The 11,819-nt window shown below is 35.5% G+C and overlaps 1 protein-coding gene across 1 annotated transcript; it reads left to right on the top strand.

Moving 5' to 3' along the window:
• Window positions 1–9,493: 9,493 nt before the first annotated feature.
• On the top strand, window positions 9,494–11,461 carry LOC137723558 (MYB-like transcription factor ODO1). The gene is made up of 2 exons (XM_068462758.1): window positions 9,494–9,853; window positions 10,496–11,461. Exons 1-2 carry the CDS (start codon window positions 9,591–9,593, stop codon window positions 11,139–11,141), a joined length of 909 nt encoding a protein of 302 aa, XP_068318859.1. The 5' UTR covers window positions 9,494–9,590; the 3' UTR covers window positions 11,142–11,461.
• The last annotated feature ends 358 nt before the right edge of the window (window positions 11,462–11,819 follow it).

Genomic DNA, 11,819 nt, shown 5'->3' with positions numbered 1-11,819 from the left:
GTATCCTTAATTGAATGTGATAGGGATTCTATACTTGATTAAGTTAATCTTTAATTAGGAATGTATTAAAGATAGGATTAATCCTTTCAATCTAATTCACATATGTGTTCAACCATGGACAAATAATTTAGCTTCCACATTGAACTGTAGTAGAATTGCATGGGATTAGTAAGCACCGCCATGGCAGCAACCTTGATTGTTACTTCACGCCAACCATGGCCAAGGAATTTAGCTTGCAGGACTGAATTTTTATCTTTAGTTGAAACCTTCACAAAGTGGACGACACTCTTTTTAGATCTGCCCCAAGTTGTTAGAAGATCCAAATAGATGCCTAAGCAATCAAATGGAGCAATTTTCTAAATGCACTCTGGATCAATGACAAGATTGATAAGACAATTTAGAGAGTGGAATAGAGGGAACATGTCCGTATTAACTTCTTGACTTGAAACATTACACCATACATTAAGAATACGCATAATTTGTTTGCAATGACACTTATTAGCTTTAATGAGAGAAGATAATCGTCCGTGAAGAATAAATGAGATACATTGAACCATCATTACTTAATTGCAATTCTACATGATTGCTGGATAAGAGAAGAGAAGGCTTCAATAATAAGCAAAAATAGATAAGGTGAAAGAGAATCACCTTGTCTAATCCTTCTCTCCAGATCAAAATACTTGCCCACTTTCCTATTGATGGTCACTGTGAAAAAGATAGAACGCATGCATGCAATAACGAGATTGATCCATCCTCTGCAAAGCCCATTCAATGCATCATGGCCTCCAAAAAGTCTTATCCGTCCCTATCATAAGCTTTGCTCGTGTCTAGCTTTGGTTCGACTTCGGCCACAAATCTGCTCTTCATTTTCTCACTCAATCTATCTATTTTTAGTTAATTTTTAAAATTATGAATTATCGTATCGATTGTTTGAATTTGTTAATAGTGATTGTTCCGAATTTCCGAGTTGTTAGTATTTCGTTTATTAATTTTGATCGGTTTTCATTTCATTCAATTTCTTGTTATGTGCATTTTGAATTTTTCAACTAGAAGAAGAGGCAACGGCAGAGGTGGTTATTAAATTTTGAATCTTTTACATACAGTTCAAGGAAAAGTGAAGTTTTCTAAGCGACAATTTCTTTGTAAACAAATGCGTGTTTCATACTTAAAAGATAATTTCATATTTCTTAGGATAGCTCTTTGATTTTATACATGATTTTGTTGTATTCTAGTATATTGCTTGTAATTCTTTTTAAATATTTGATTTTTTTAAACATTATTGTATTATATTAAATTCGTAATTTTGTGGTGTTTTTATTTTTTATGTATTATTATATTTTAGTAAAGGTGTAATTATGTAAATGAATATATATATATATATATATATATCGGGGCGGATCCATATATATATTTCTTAAATAATTTTTTTATTTTGGAAAATTCTTTTACAACGGGCATTGGCCGTTGTAATTTGTAATCCACAACGGGCATAGTGCACGTGGTGTTAGATCCCATCTACCACATGCACAATCTGTGGATACATTGTACTTGACAACAGGCGTAGCTCGTGGTGACAACTGAGATTTTTATCACGTCTAGAATACTAACGAGCACAGTGCCTGACAATGCAAATTTCTGCCGTCTTTAGCTTTGACTAAAATGCACTTGCAAAACAATCAACACCTTTGATCAAGGACCTAAGCCTCACGCACCCACGAGGTGGGGGGGGGGGGTTAGACCAATGGATCTCTATTACCTAAGTTAGTTTCTCTAAGAAGAGTAAAGTATTTAGGGCTTTTTAAGGTAGCAAAAGCCTCTGAAATTTGGTAGAATATGGAGTATATATAGGGGGAGAAGGCTGGCCATAGTGTTAGGGTTTTACCCTACACATGGCGGCATCTTATTGGCCAAGGTTTATGGAGAAATATTCTCAAGATATTAAATAGGAAATAATATCTTGAGATAATGGAGTAATTATCCCCATTTGATTTAAATTGAGATTACTTACTTGAATGAAGTCAATCTTTAATTGGGAATGTATTAAAGATATGATTTGGGTAATTAATTCTTATCTTTAATGCTTTGACTTTTCCTTGCTAAGGGCATGTGAGTTGTTGGCAGTTGTATTCAGCTGCTAAGACCTTCAGAGGTGTGAGCTGGGCGTGGGAGTATCTGAGGAGTCTGCCCATTTATTGAGGGCAATCCTATCTTTCTTGAGCAAAAGTCCACATGTCGCCTTTAGAATTTTTGGGATTATTTTATGCTCCACAAATGCCCCTATACTTGTTGGGCTGCACGTAGGAAAAGAGCAGTAGGTGTGGAAATCCTAAGCTGCATGGGCTTATAGAGTTGTTTCCCAATTTGAACTTAATTTCTTTCTATCCAGCTGGAAGCTGCTCATCAGAAAGTCCTAAGAATCTCGAATCTAAACTCATCATTCTGAAGGGGTTTGATGTCTATACCTTTACTTCTATGTAGCTGGAACCGTTTCATCAGGAAGTCATCAACTTGAAGGCTAAGCTTAGTACGACTCAGGCGATGTTGGAAGCTACAGAGAAGGAAGTCAGTCGTGTTTCACTGGAGGTCAAGGACCTTGAGCATGTTAATTCGAAACTATGATTTGCTTGTTTTGCCAAGGACGAGGAGTTTGTCTTTATGCATGCTGAAGTGTCTCGTCTCAAGGATGTTGCTAGTAAGCTTGAGTCCAAGGAAGTGGATCTGCAAGGTGTGTTGTTTGCTAACGAGAACCTGAAAAAGGAATTGGGTAAGCTACAAGATGCTTATAATGGACTTGTTGAGGAGAATGTGTAGTTGAAGAATGGGAAAACCGGTCGCAAAGTGACACTTGCTTCTTGCCAGGCCTATTTTTACAAGCTTAGCTATGTAGACCATCTTCAGGGTAGGCCGTCGAATTATGAGTTTTCCGAGAAGACTTCGAGACTTTCTCAATTTCTCCAGTTGATTTCTTAATTTCTCGTTTAAGGCTACCTTTAGTGGAGCAGTTGAAGGTTAAGCAGTCCAGGCAAGGGCGGCTGAGGATGAGTTGATGGAAGCTATGTCTGCTGAGAACGGTGTTGCTGCTAAAAACGTGGCAGTTGAGGGACCGGTGGTTGCGCAGGCTGCCAATGAGTAGTTTTTTTGCTTAGACTTAGGAATTTTCTTCTTTTCCTTTTCGTCTGTCTTATTTGAACTTTGTTGGCCTTTGAGCCGGTTTATCAATTTGCTAGAAATTTAATAAACAACTTTCCTTCCTTTGCTTCATCCTTCTATTTCGCCATGTCTTTTGCAAAACATTACCGTAGGATGAGCGGCTGGGTAAGCTGCTTCAATGAAATAGTCGATCCCACGTCGCCACTTAGGTTTTAGTTTCGGCCTTGATGCTCAATGAGCTTTACCTGCAAGAGGAAAAAGTGCAAGATTTCTAACTTATAGAGCCGGCAGCTGAACTCATAGCTTCTGTAGGAAGCAGGCGAGTCCGCATAGCTACTATAATTGTGAATCTCGACTTTAGCGACTACATGAGCCTTGGCCCTTCTGGAGCATGTTGCGAAATTTTTAACTTATAGAGCTGGCGGTCGAACACTTGTTTCTCATAGAAAGCAGAGGAAATCTGCATAGCTGTTATAGTCATACATTTCGACTTTAGCGGCTGCAAGAGCTTTGGCCTTTCTGGGGCATGTTGCGAAATTTTTAACTTATAGAGCCGACGGCCGGACACTTGCTTATTGTGAGAAATTCAACGTAACGGAAAATTCAAGAAACTAAACGCAAGAGGCTTCTATGAGTATTTGAATCAGCTCTCAATGAAAGCACCTATTTGTTTATGCAAATTTCTGTCGTATATAGCTTTGACAAAAATGCCCTGCAAAACAATCAACACCTCTAATGGATGTTTGATGCCTAAGTTAGTTTTTCTGAAAAGAGTAAAGTGTTTAGAGCTTTTTAGGGTAGCAAAAGCCTCTGAAATTTGGTAGAATATGAGGTATATATAGGGGGAGAGGGCTGGCCATAGTGTTAGGGTTTTACCCTACACATGGTAGTATCCTATTGGCCAAGGTTTATGGACAAATATTCTCAAGATATTAAATAGGAAATAATATCTTGGGATAATGGAGTAATTATCTCTAATTGATATAAATTGAGATTACTTACTTGAATGGAGGCAATCTTCAATTGGGAATTTATTAAAGATAGAATTTGGGTAATTAATCCTTATTAATGACTTTTCCTTGCTAAGGGCAGGTGAGCTATGGGCAGTCGTATTTAGTTGCTAAGACCTTCAGGGGTGTGAGCTGTGTGTGGGAGTATCTAGGGAGCTTGCCCTTTTATTGAGTGCAATCTTATATTTTTTGAGCAAAAATCCATGTGTCGCCTCTAGAATTTTTTGGATTATGTTAGGCTCCATAGTGCCCATGATAGATTGAAATCTATCATAGACATTCATTGTGATAGGTGAGCTCTTTTCTTCTAGTGTGCATTTAGGATTAATGCTTTTCTTCTTGAAATGGAAAATTGCATATAGGATCTGTCGATCAAATTTTGTAACTTATTACCAAGCATTGTGTTTATATAATTAGATGTCCTAACCAAGATTACGGGAGATTTGACTAGGATGAGTTAGGACTAGAATTTCTTTTTCATATTTGAGCAGAAGATGCAAATGTAATTTTGCGTATTTAAGTCTAATAAATTTCTATCTTTCGTTAAAAAAAAAAAAAAAAAAAAAAACACCAAGATTACGGGCCCATTTGAAAATGCTTTCTTTAGAAAGAACTAATGCTCATAATTGTTTTCAGTAACAACGCCACAACGCCATACACGCCATAAACTTTTTCTTTCAAATATAGTTCCAAACATACCATACACTTTTTTTTGTCCAACATAGTTCCAAACATACCATACACGATACACGCCATACATGCCATACAAAGAGCAATATAAATATATGGAAACTTTTAGGTTATTAATAGAGTTCCTCTTGTTGAATTTCAAACTCTTGTAATATTTCCCTTACCATTTCTTTTAATACCCTTCGAGCTTAACGGAGTGGACAACACAAGGTACTAATTAAGTTCAAAGGGCTCGAAGAAAATGGAGCAAAGTTAGAACGTGAATCCAAGCAAATTTTGCGTGATTAGCACCAAAAAACTACTTGTGAGCAATTCAAACATTTTGAAAAACAGTTGAACCAACAAATATGGATTTCAATTCGATCGGTAGATCATGAGTCGCTTTAACATGTGTTGGTGCTTTTAATTTTTAATTTTTATTGATGTGTTTAATGGTGCTTAAAGGATCATAATATGTTTGGGTTTTCTTGCTACACTTTCTCTGAGAAAATGCGATGTTGTGCGTGTGTACATTTTTCTGTTAAACTTGAAATAATTCATTACCAGGAACTTGTATGGATCCCGTTGCCCATCAGGTCAAATATTAAGCAAGTAAACTACTAAACAACATACATGATCGAGAATTTTGATGTCCAAAATTAGTCAAACTGTTCACCACCTTATATCAGCTTCTTCAAGTATGCGCGTGTGATCATGAAATGAGTAAGTTGCTTCAAAAGATGCCAAATATCTCGAATTATAAATATTTTTCACGCAATCTTTAATTTTTGTTTTCTTCTCTGAACCAAAATCTTGAAATTTCCTTGAATAATAATTTGATTGAATCACATCCTGACTGTCCAACTTAAAGTTTGCTTAAGAGCCACAGTATCTACCTGCAAAATCGTCGAAAAGCCTAACAGAAAAGAACCAGCAGAATTGTAATAAATCCCACAAGAATTTCGAATTACAAAAACATACATCAAGCTTACAATTATTTCTAACACTACTTTACATAATTATTTGGAGGTTCCAACCATATGTTTCCGAGTGCGCGTATGTAACAAATTTAGTGATTGAAATAATAAAGTACAGTAAATGATATTTACAACATAATATAAGATAATTATATCGTACTCATAAAAAAATGTGGTCGACGTAGAAAATCATTAGTAGAAAATTTTGTTGTGTAGGAAATAGGAAATCCGATCATAAAGTTTGGGGATTGTTGGGGTCTATTTTGCTAATAAAAATAATAAAGCTACAACTTATATGCATATATACATATATACATGACAGTTCAACTATATATCAGACATACTACCAAATATATATATCTATGTACGTTGCTGTAATATTATTTTTAATTTTCATTTCAATTCCACGAGCTTAAAAATTCGAATAAGAAATGACTAGCTAGCTTCAACACCGTGCAATATTGGAAAGAACATATATATGATTGGATATTCTGGTCGTTGAGGTGATCATAAACTCTCAACTGCTACAGTTTTCTTGATGTGCCTCTCACCCGCACTTACAAGCAAATCAAGTAATGCCACCACATTACCAAAAAAAAAGTAAGCCACCACATTACCTATTTTCTCCTTCTACCCAAACTACCAACCTGTTCATTCATGTGTGTGTGTGTGTGTGTGTATATCATACCTAAGTAAACAACCATTATACTCCACCTGTCTTTACCTTAAATTAAATGCACTAATTTGATTTAATTTATACCCCATTTTAAAATTGTTGGCACAGAAAATATGGTTTTATAGGTAAGCTAAGTAGCTATCTGGCTTGCTGCATGAAGTTCTCTTCCCTTCTGGGGAAGGCATATGTATATAGTTTTTGCAGTACGTATTTGCATGACAGTAACAAATAAGTAGATACCAAAGTAAAATATAAAATATATGTAAAGTGCCTTACAAGGTATACGTGCGATACTTGTCATCTAATTATAATTTGTGACATCTGTCAGTGCCAAAGTTGATTAGCTAGGCAGGGGCATAGATTGGATCAAATTCATTCTAATTATTTATGACGATATGAATATAAAAACCAAAGAACACGTAGCTTGCTAGGGTTAGATTATGGAAGGCTTTGATTATTCCACTTGTAATAATCTAAGCCTTCCATATTATATCAAGTTCTAAGGCAACATGTAGCTAGCTAGGGTTTGTGTTTCTTTAAACATTTTATGTAGTGTTTGGTGTGTTAATAATTAGTCATAATAATTGATGTAAGTAGTACGCGTTAATTGTCATATGATCATTGCATGTACTTTATTCTTTGGTCGGGTTGGCAGGTAATTTTAATATGGATAACTCTCAAGGCGATATTAGAGTTTAGTTAGCAGAATAATCGTACGACAAATATAAATTGTAAACCGAAATATTAATTAGTTAATAAATTGTTCCTCTTTTGTATACACCAACTTCCAATTTTGCTCAAACATAATATAGTAAGGAATAAGGACTTATCCTACATATCCCATGAAAAAAAAAAAATTGTGGTCAGGAATATATATGGCCCCTCTCCTTTAGCATTGTGATTTCGTGACCACACATGTAATGTGATTAAGGGTCCACTTTTGAACTGTATGGCACCTAAGGCAAGAGCTATAAGTCAAGGACCAACAGATCGGATAATTAACTACCCCCAATATATAGCTAAATGTTAAACATGGAAACGTAAGAGATTGACCATTTATCAGAAAACCCTGACATCATAAGGTCAAGCTTTTGAATCAAATGTTTTCATAGACATATCGCTATGGTGGTACCACATTAACTTTACACGATCTTTGCTAAATGAACTAAGTTGGTACCAGATGTTGGCTATTATCTTCCATCAGATTGCGGAAACTAAAACCACATAAGTCGTCAAAGAACCAAGTTCTTTAACCAATGAGTTAGCACAGACTTGGATTTGGGAATTGAACAATATTCTCAAGCGAAACATACGTGGCACTTTTGTAGCACTTAGTAGTACGTGTTAGCATAAACATATATACTTAATCACCTATACATGGTCCGTGTCGAAAATAGTAAACCATTTCTTGCGAGTTGTGAGCTGTTTTACTAAGATCTGCACGCATATATACGGGCTTGTTAATGTGTTGGCACATGCATGCTTAGTTATCAACGACATTAATATCTAGGGTTTAGAGATTGGATAATCGCCAAGGGGTGACGAGGCTTCAAGTGCATGCAGTTAATGAATTGAAATATAACTTAGTAGAAATTTGTAATAATGGTAAGTAGTTGTTTATATGTAGAGCGCCGCTGAAAGTACGCTAGTTCAAACCATGGTGAGAAAGTGTGATACGGCTAAGGAGTACGGAACAACAAAATTATTAATACTACTAATAATAAATCTCTCACATATATAGGTGATGCTTATGTGTACATACAAAGAAAGTCAAATGCGTGCATTGACAAAATGTTGATGATGGTTTTCTTAGTTACTTCACCAAAAAATATTTTACATGTACACATAAATGCAATTATTTTATACTGATTAACTGAATATGCAGATAAAAATATCGACGACTATGCTACATATCAACAACTATATGTTTGCAATATTAATGACTGGTTAAATCAGCGACACACCGAAAACGCATCTGCATTTTAAAAAATATAGTTTACCGCAACATAGAAAATTTGCACAGAATACATACACATATAGATGTATAGAGTGATTTTGTGTATATGTATTCAATCATATATATAGTATGTATTACGTACATATATTAATTCAAGCACATATACAAATTTATACAGTTTTTCTTTAATTTAAACTTTTGGTGCTTTCAATTCAAGAGTGAAAAATCGTAGCTTTAAACATAGTCTACTGAGTGATATTCAACCCAAATTCAAGGAAATGCTAGAGATTTCCATGCCAGTTGCTGCAATTCTTTAATTGGGCAGTTGAATGAACATGCACATAGAAAAGGCTAGGACCTCGTTATGGGTTCTTTAACTATAGCCACTTGCCAAAGTCACAAAACAAACTTGAAGAAGAAGATGACACAACACAATACACACATTTAATTAGGTGAATAAACATGATTTCGTCGACATAATCAAACCCATCTGAGTGCTTAATTTCCCTTATTAACAAAATCAGAAATTAAAACAAACCTTAAATATTCATCTACTTATCAAGCGCTTCATGTTGTTAATGTAAAGCAAGATTAATTTGGCTTAAAACTTAAAAGAGCAACACCGGATCATACTCCTTCAAGATAAGGACACGTAAGCGTGGTGATGACGAAATGGGTGATGGAATGGTGGAGTAAGAGTGCAATCAAAGGGCAGTGGGTTTGTGTAGGAAAATAGGAAGAAAATATTTGGATGCTTATTACATGTAAAGAAAATCTCTCTCTCTCTCTCTGCCCTTAGGTCACCTATCTTTCACCATCACCCATTTTCTGAAGCCAGACACACCTGAACACAATGTAGTTCCCACATGCCTTTCACAACCCAATGGTGGACCCTAAAATCTATCTCTAGAATATTATAATTTGTGTATGTGCGAATTTGATAAATTAATTTTATTGGACATGACATGAGGCGAGGGAAAGGTGAGGACTGAGGACTTTATATAAATGTGGGGGTGGGGCTTTTGGGTCTTTAGGGCTTTTACTGGTAGCGTTGGTGAGCCTAATTGAGTAGTTTGTTGGTGCTTACTAGCTAGTCAGAGTACTTGTTTGTACATTGGTGGTGTTTGTTTAATTAGTACTAGACTAGTAGTATGGGAAGGCAACCGTGTTGTGACAAACTTGGGGTAAAGAAAGGGCCATGGACTGCCGAGGAGGACAAGAAGCTCATCAGCTTTATTATCACCAATGGCCAGTGTTGTTGGAGGGCTGTGCCTAAACTCGCTGGCCTTCGCCGGTGTGGTAAGAGTTGCAGGCTCCGTTGGACGAATTATCTCCGCCCCGACTTGAAGAGAGGCCTCCTCACTGAAGCTGAAGAACAGTTGGTTATCGATCTCCATGCTCGTCTTGGAAATAGGTCACCCTCTAATATTCATGTTTCTGTGTGCATGATTCATATACATGTACATATCAATCATTCATTACATTTGTGTTTGGGAGCATGGATCCGTACATGTGAATGGTTTTATTAAATAATGGTGTTTGGTGGTGAAAAAGGTTGTTTCACCTTCATCGTAATTTTAGTATATATTATAAAAGATGTCAATATTTCTTCTTCTTCTTTTCTCTTGAGTTACAAGCTTGGTTTCAAACTTTCTTTTCTCCATAAAGCTGAAAATGTGACTGGAATTAATGTGTTCAACAAGACAAAGAAATTAAGGTTGACACTTTTAAGAGAAATGACCTTCAATTTCTTGGTTTAGATTTTTTTTATTTTTTTACGTGTATCATATTTACTAACCATATTACTGATCACGTCTCTCACATGGGAATGTATGCATTAGTTCTAACATCTTCATCTCATATTGTATGCATAAGGCTCAAGAGTAATTTACCCCTCAAGATTTTGCTTGCTTATAAGTTTAAGTTTACTCTGGTGCTAATTACATGCATCCTATATTAATTAGTTGGTAACTTATGAGAAGCATTAAGCTTATGATAACTAATACAAGTTTTACTAACTAATATATATGGTTTTCTGCTTGTTTTGGACATATAGGTGGTCCAAGATTGCAGGCAGATTGCCAGGGAGAACAGATAATGAGATCAAGAATCATTGGAACACCCATATCAAGAAAAAGCTGCTTAGGATGGGAATTGATCCTGTCACACATGAACCCCTCCACAAAGAAGAAGAGTTGCCGTCCAATATTAAAGAAACTATCTCATCATCATCATCGTCACATGATCATGATGATCATAACAATAATTTGCTAGCTGATCAGTCTACAAATGATCTTCACAATTCACAAGAAAATGATCAAAGCGTGGTGAATTCATCAGGATCGGAGGAAATAAACTCATCGACCGAAAACTCCTCCACAGGCGCTGAATCGGTGTTGTTAAACAACATTTGCAATGACGATTCGTTAATGAACAGCCTGTGGATGGATGAAACACCTCTGATTGATGCATTGTGGAACGACAACAATCAAGTAGAACTTGATCAAGGAGGGATCGATTACAACATCATTGAGAATAATGGAATGGGATTCCAATCTAATTGGGAGGACAATTGTGCATGGCTTTTGGACTGCCAAGACTTTGGTATTCATGATTTTGGTATGGATTGCTTCAATGATGTGGAAGTAAATGGTAACAAAACACTAGAGGTGGGGGGAAAATTAAGCACTAAAATAAATTAATTAAATAGAAAGCATGCAGTTAATGTTTATTAATGTATTAGTGAAGAGAGAGTAGTAGTCAAAATTCAAATGTGCTAACATGTTACAAAGTACCATGTCTGCTGCCTCACTTTTTATTAAGTTCTTGGTGTTGAATTTTATCTATTACGTTATACAATATTCTTGGAAGGTCGAGGATTAGACCCGCTTCTTAAGAGGTTTTCTCACCTACCAAAGAAACAGCGATACCAAATTACCTAATAAAATGTACATGTTGTGATATATCTTACGTAAAAGTATATGTTAGGGAGTTGGATAATATTGTAAAAGTATTCGTAGTACTGCTGGGTTTTGCTAAGATGAAACTTCTGTACATCAATTATGTTCTTCAATATTTACGCTGAAATTAAATAAAACAAAAGGTTAATTTATTACATTCGATTGTGTTTGTTTGTAGACTAGAGATTTTATTTTATCTAAATAAAAAAGAAGATTGGGCGAAATTAAAAAGTGTGAGTTCATATGTACTACATCCATATATGAGAACTGAATTATAAATGTGCATATGAACCATGCATGCTTAATTTGAGATAAATCATGCACAATCGCCACAAGTAATACATGATGGAAAAAAAAGAGAGGAAAATTAATTCATCCTATTCCCAAATTAATATGTTAATTAGCCTTAGCAAAGAATGT

The sequence above is a fragment of the Pyrus communis genome, chromosome 17 (genome assembly GCF_963583255.1).
Source record: "Pyrus communis chromosome 17, drPyrComm1.1, whole genome shotgun sequence".
Lineage (NCBI taxonomy): Eukaryota > Viridiplantae > Streptophyta > Magnoliopsida > Rosales > Rosaceae > Pyrus > Pyrus communis.
This window is presented reverse-complemented; position numbering and strand designations above follow the sequence as displayed.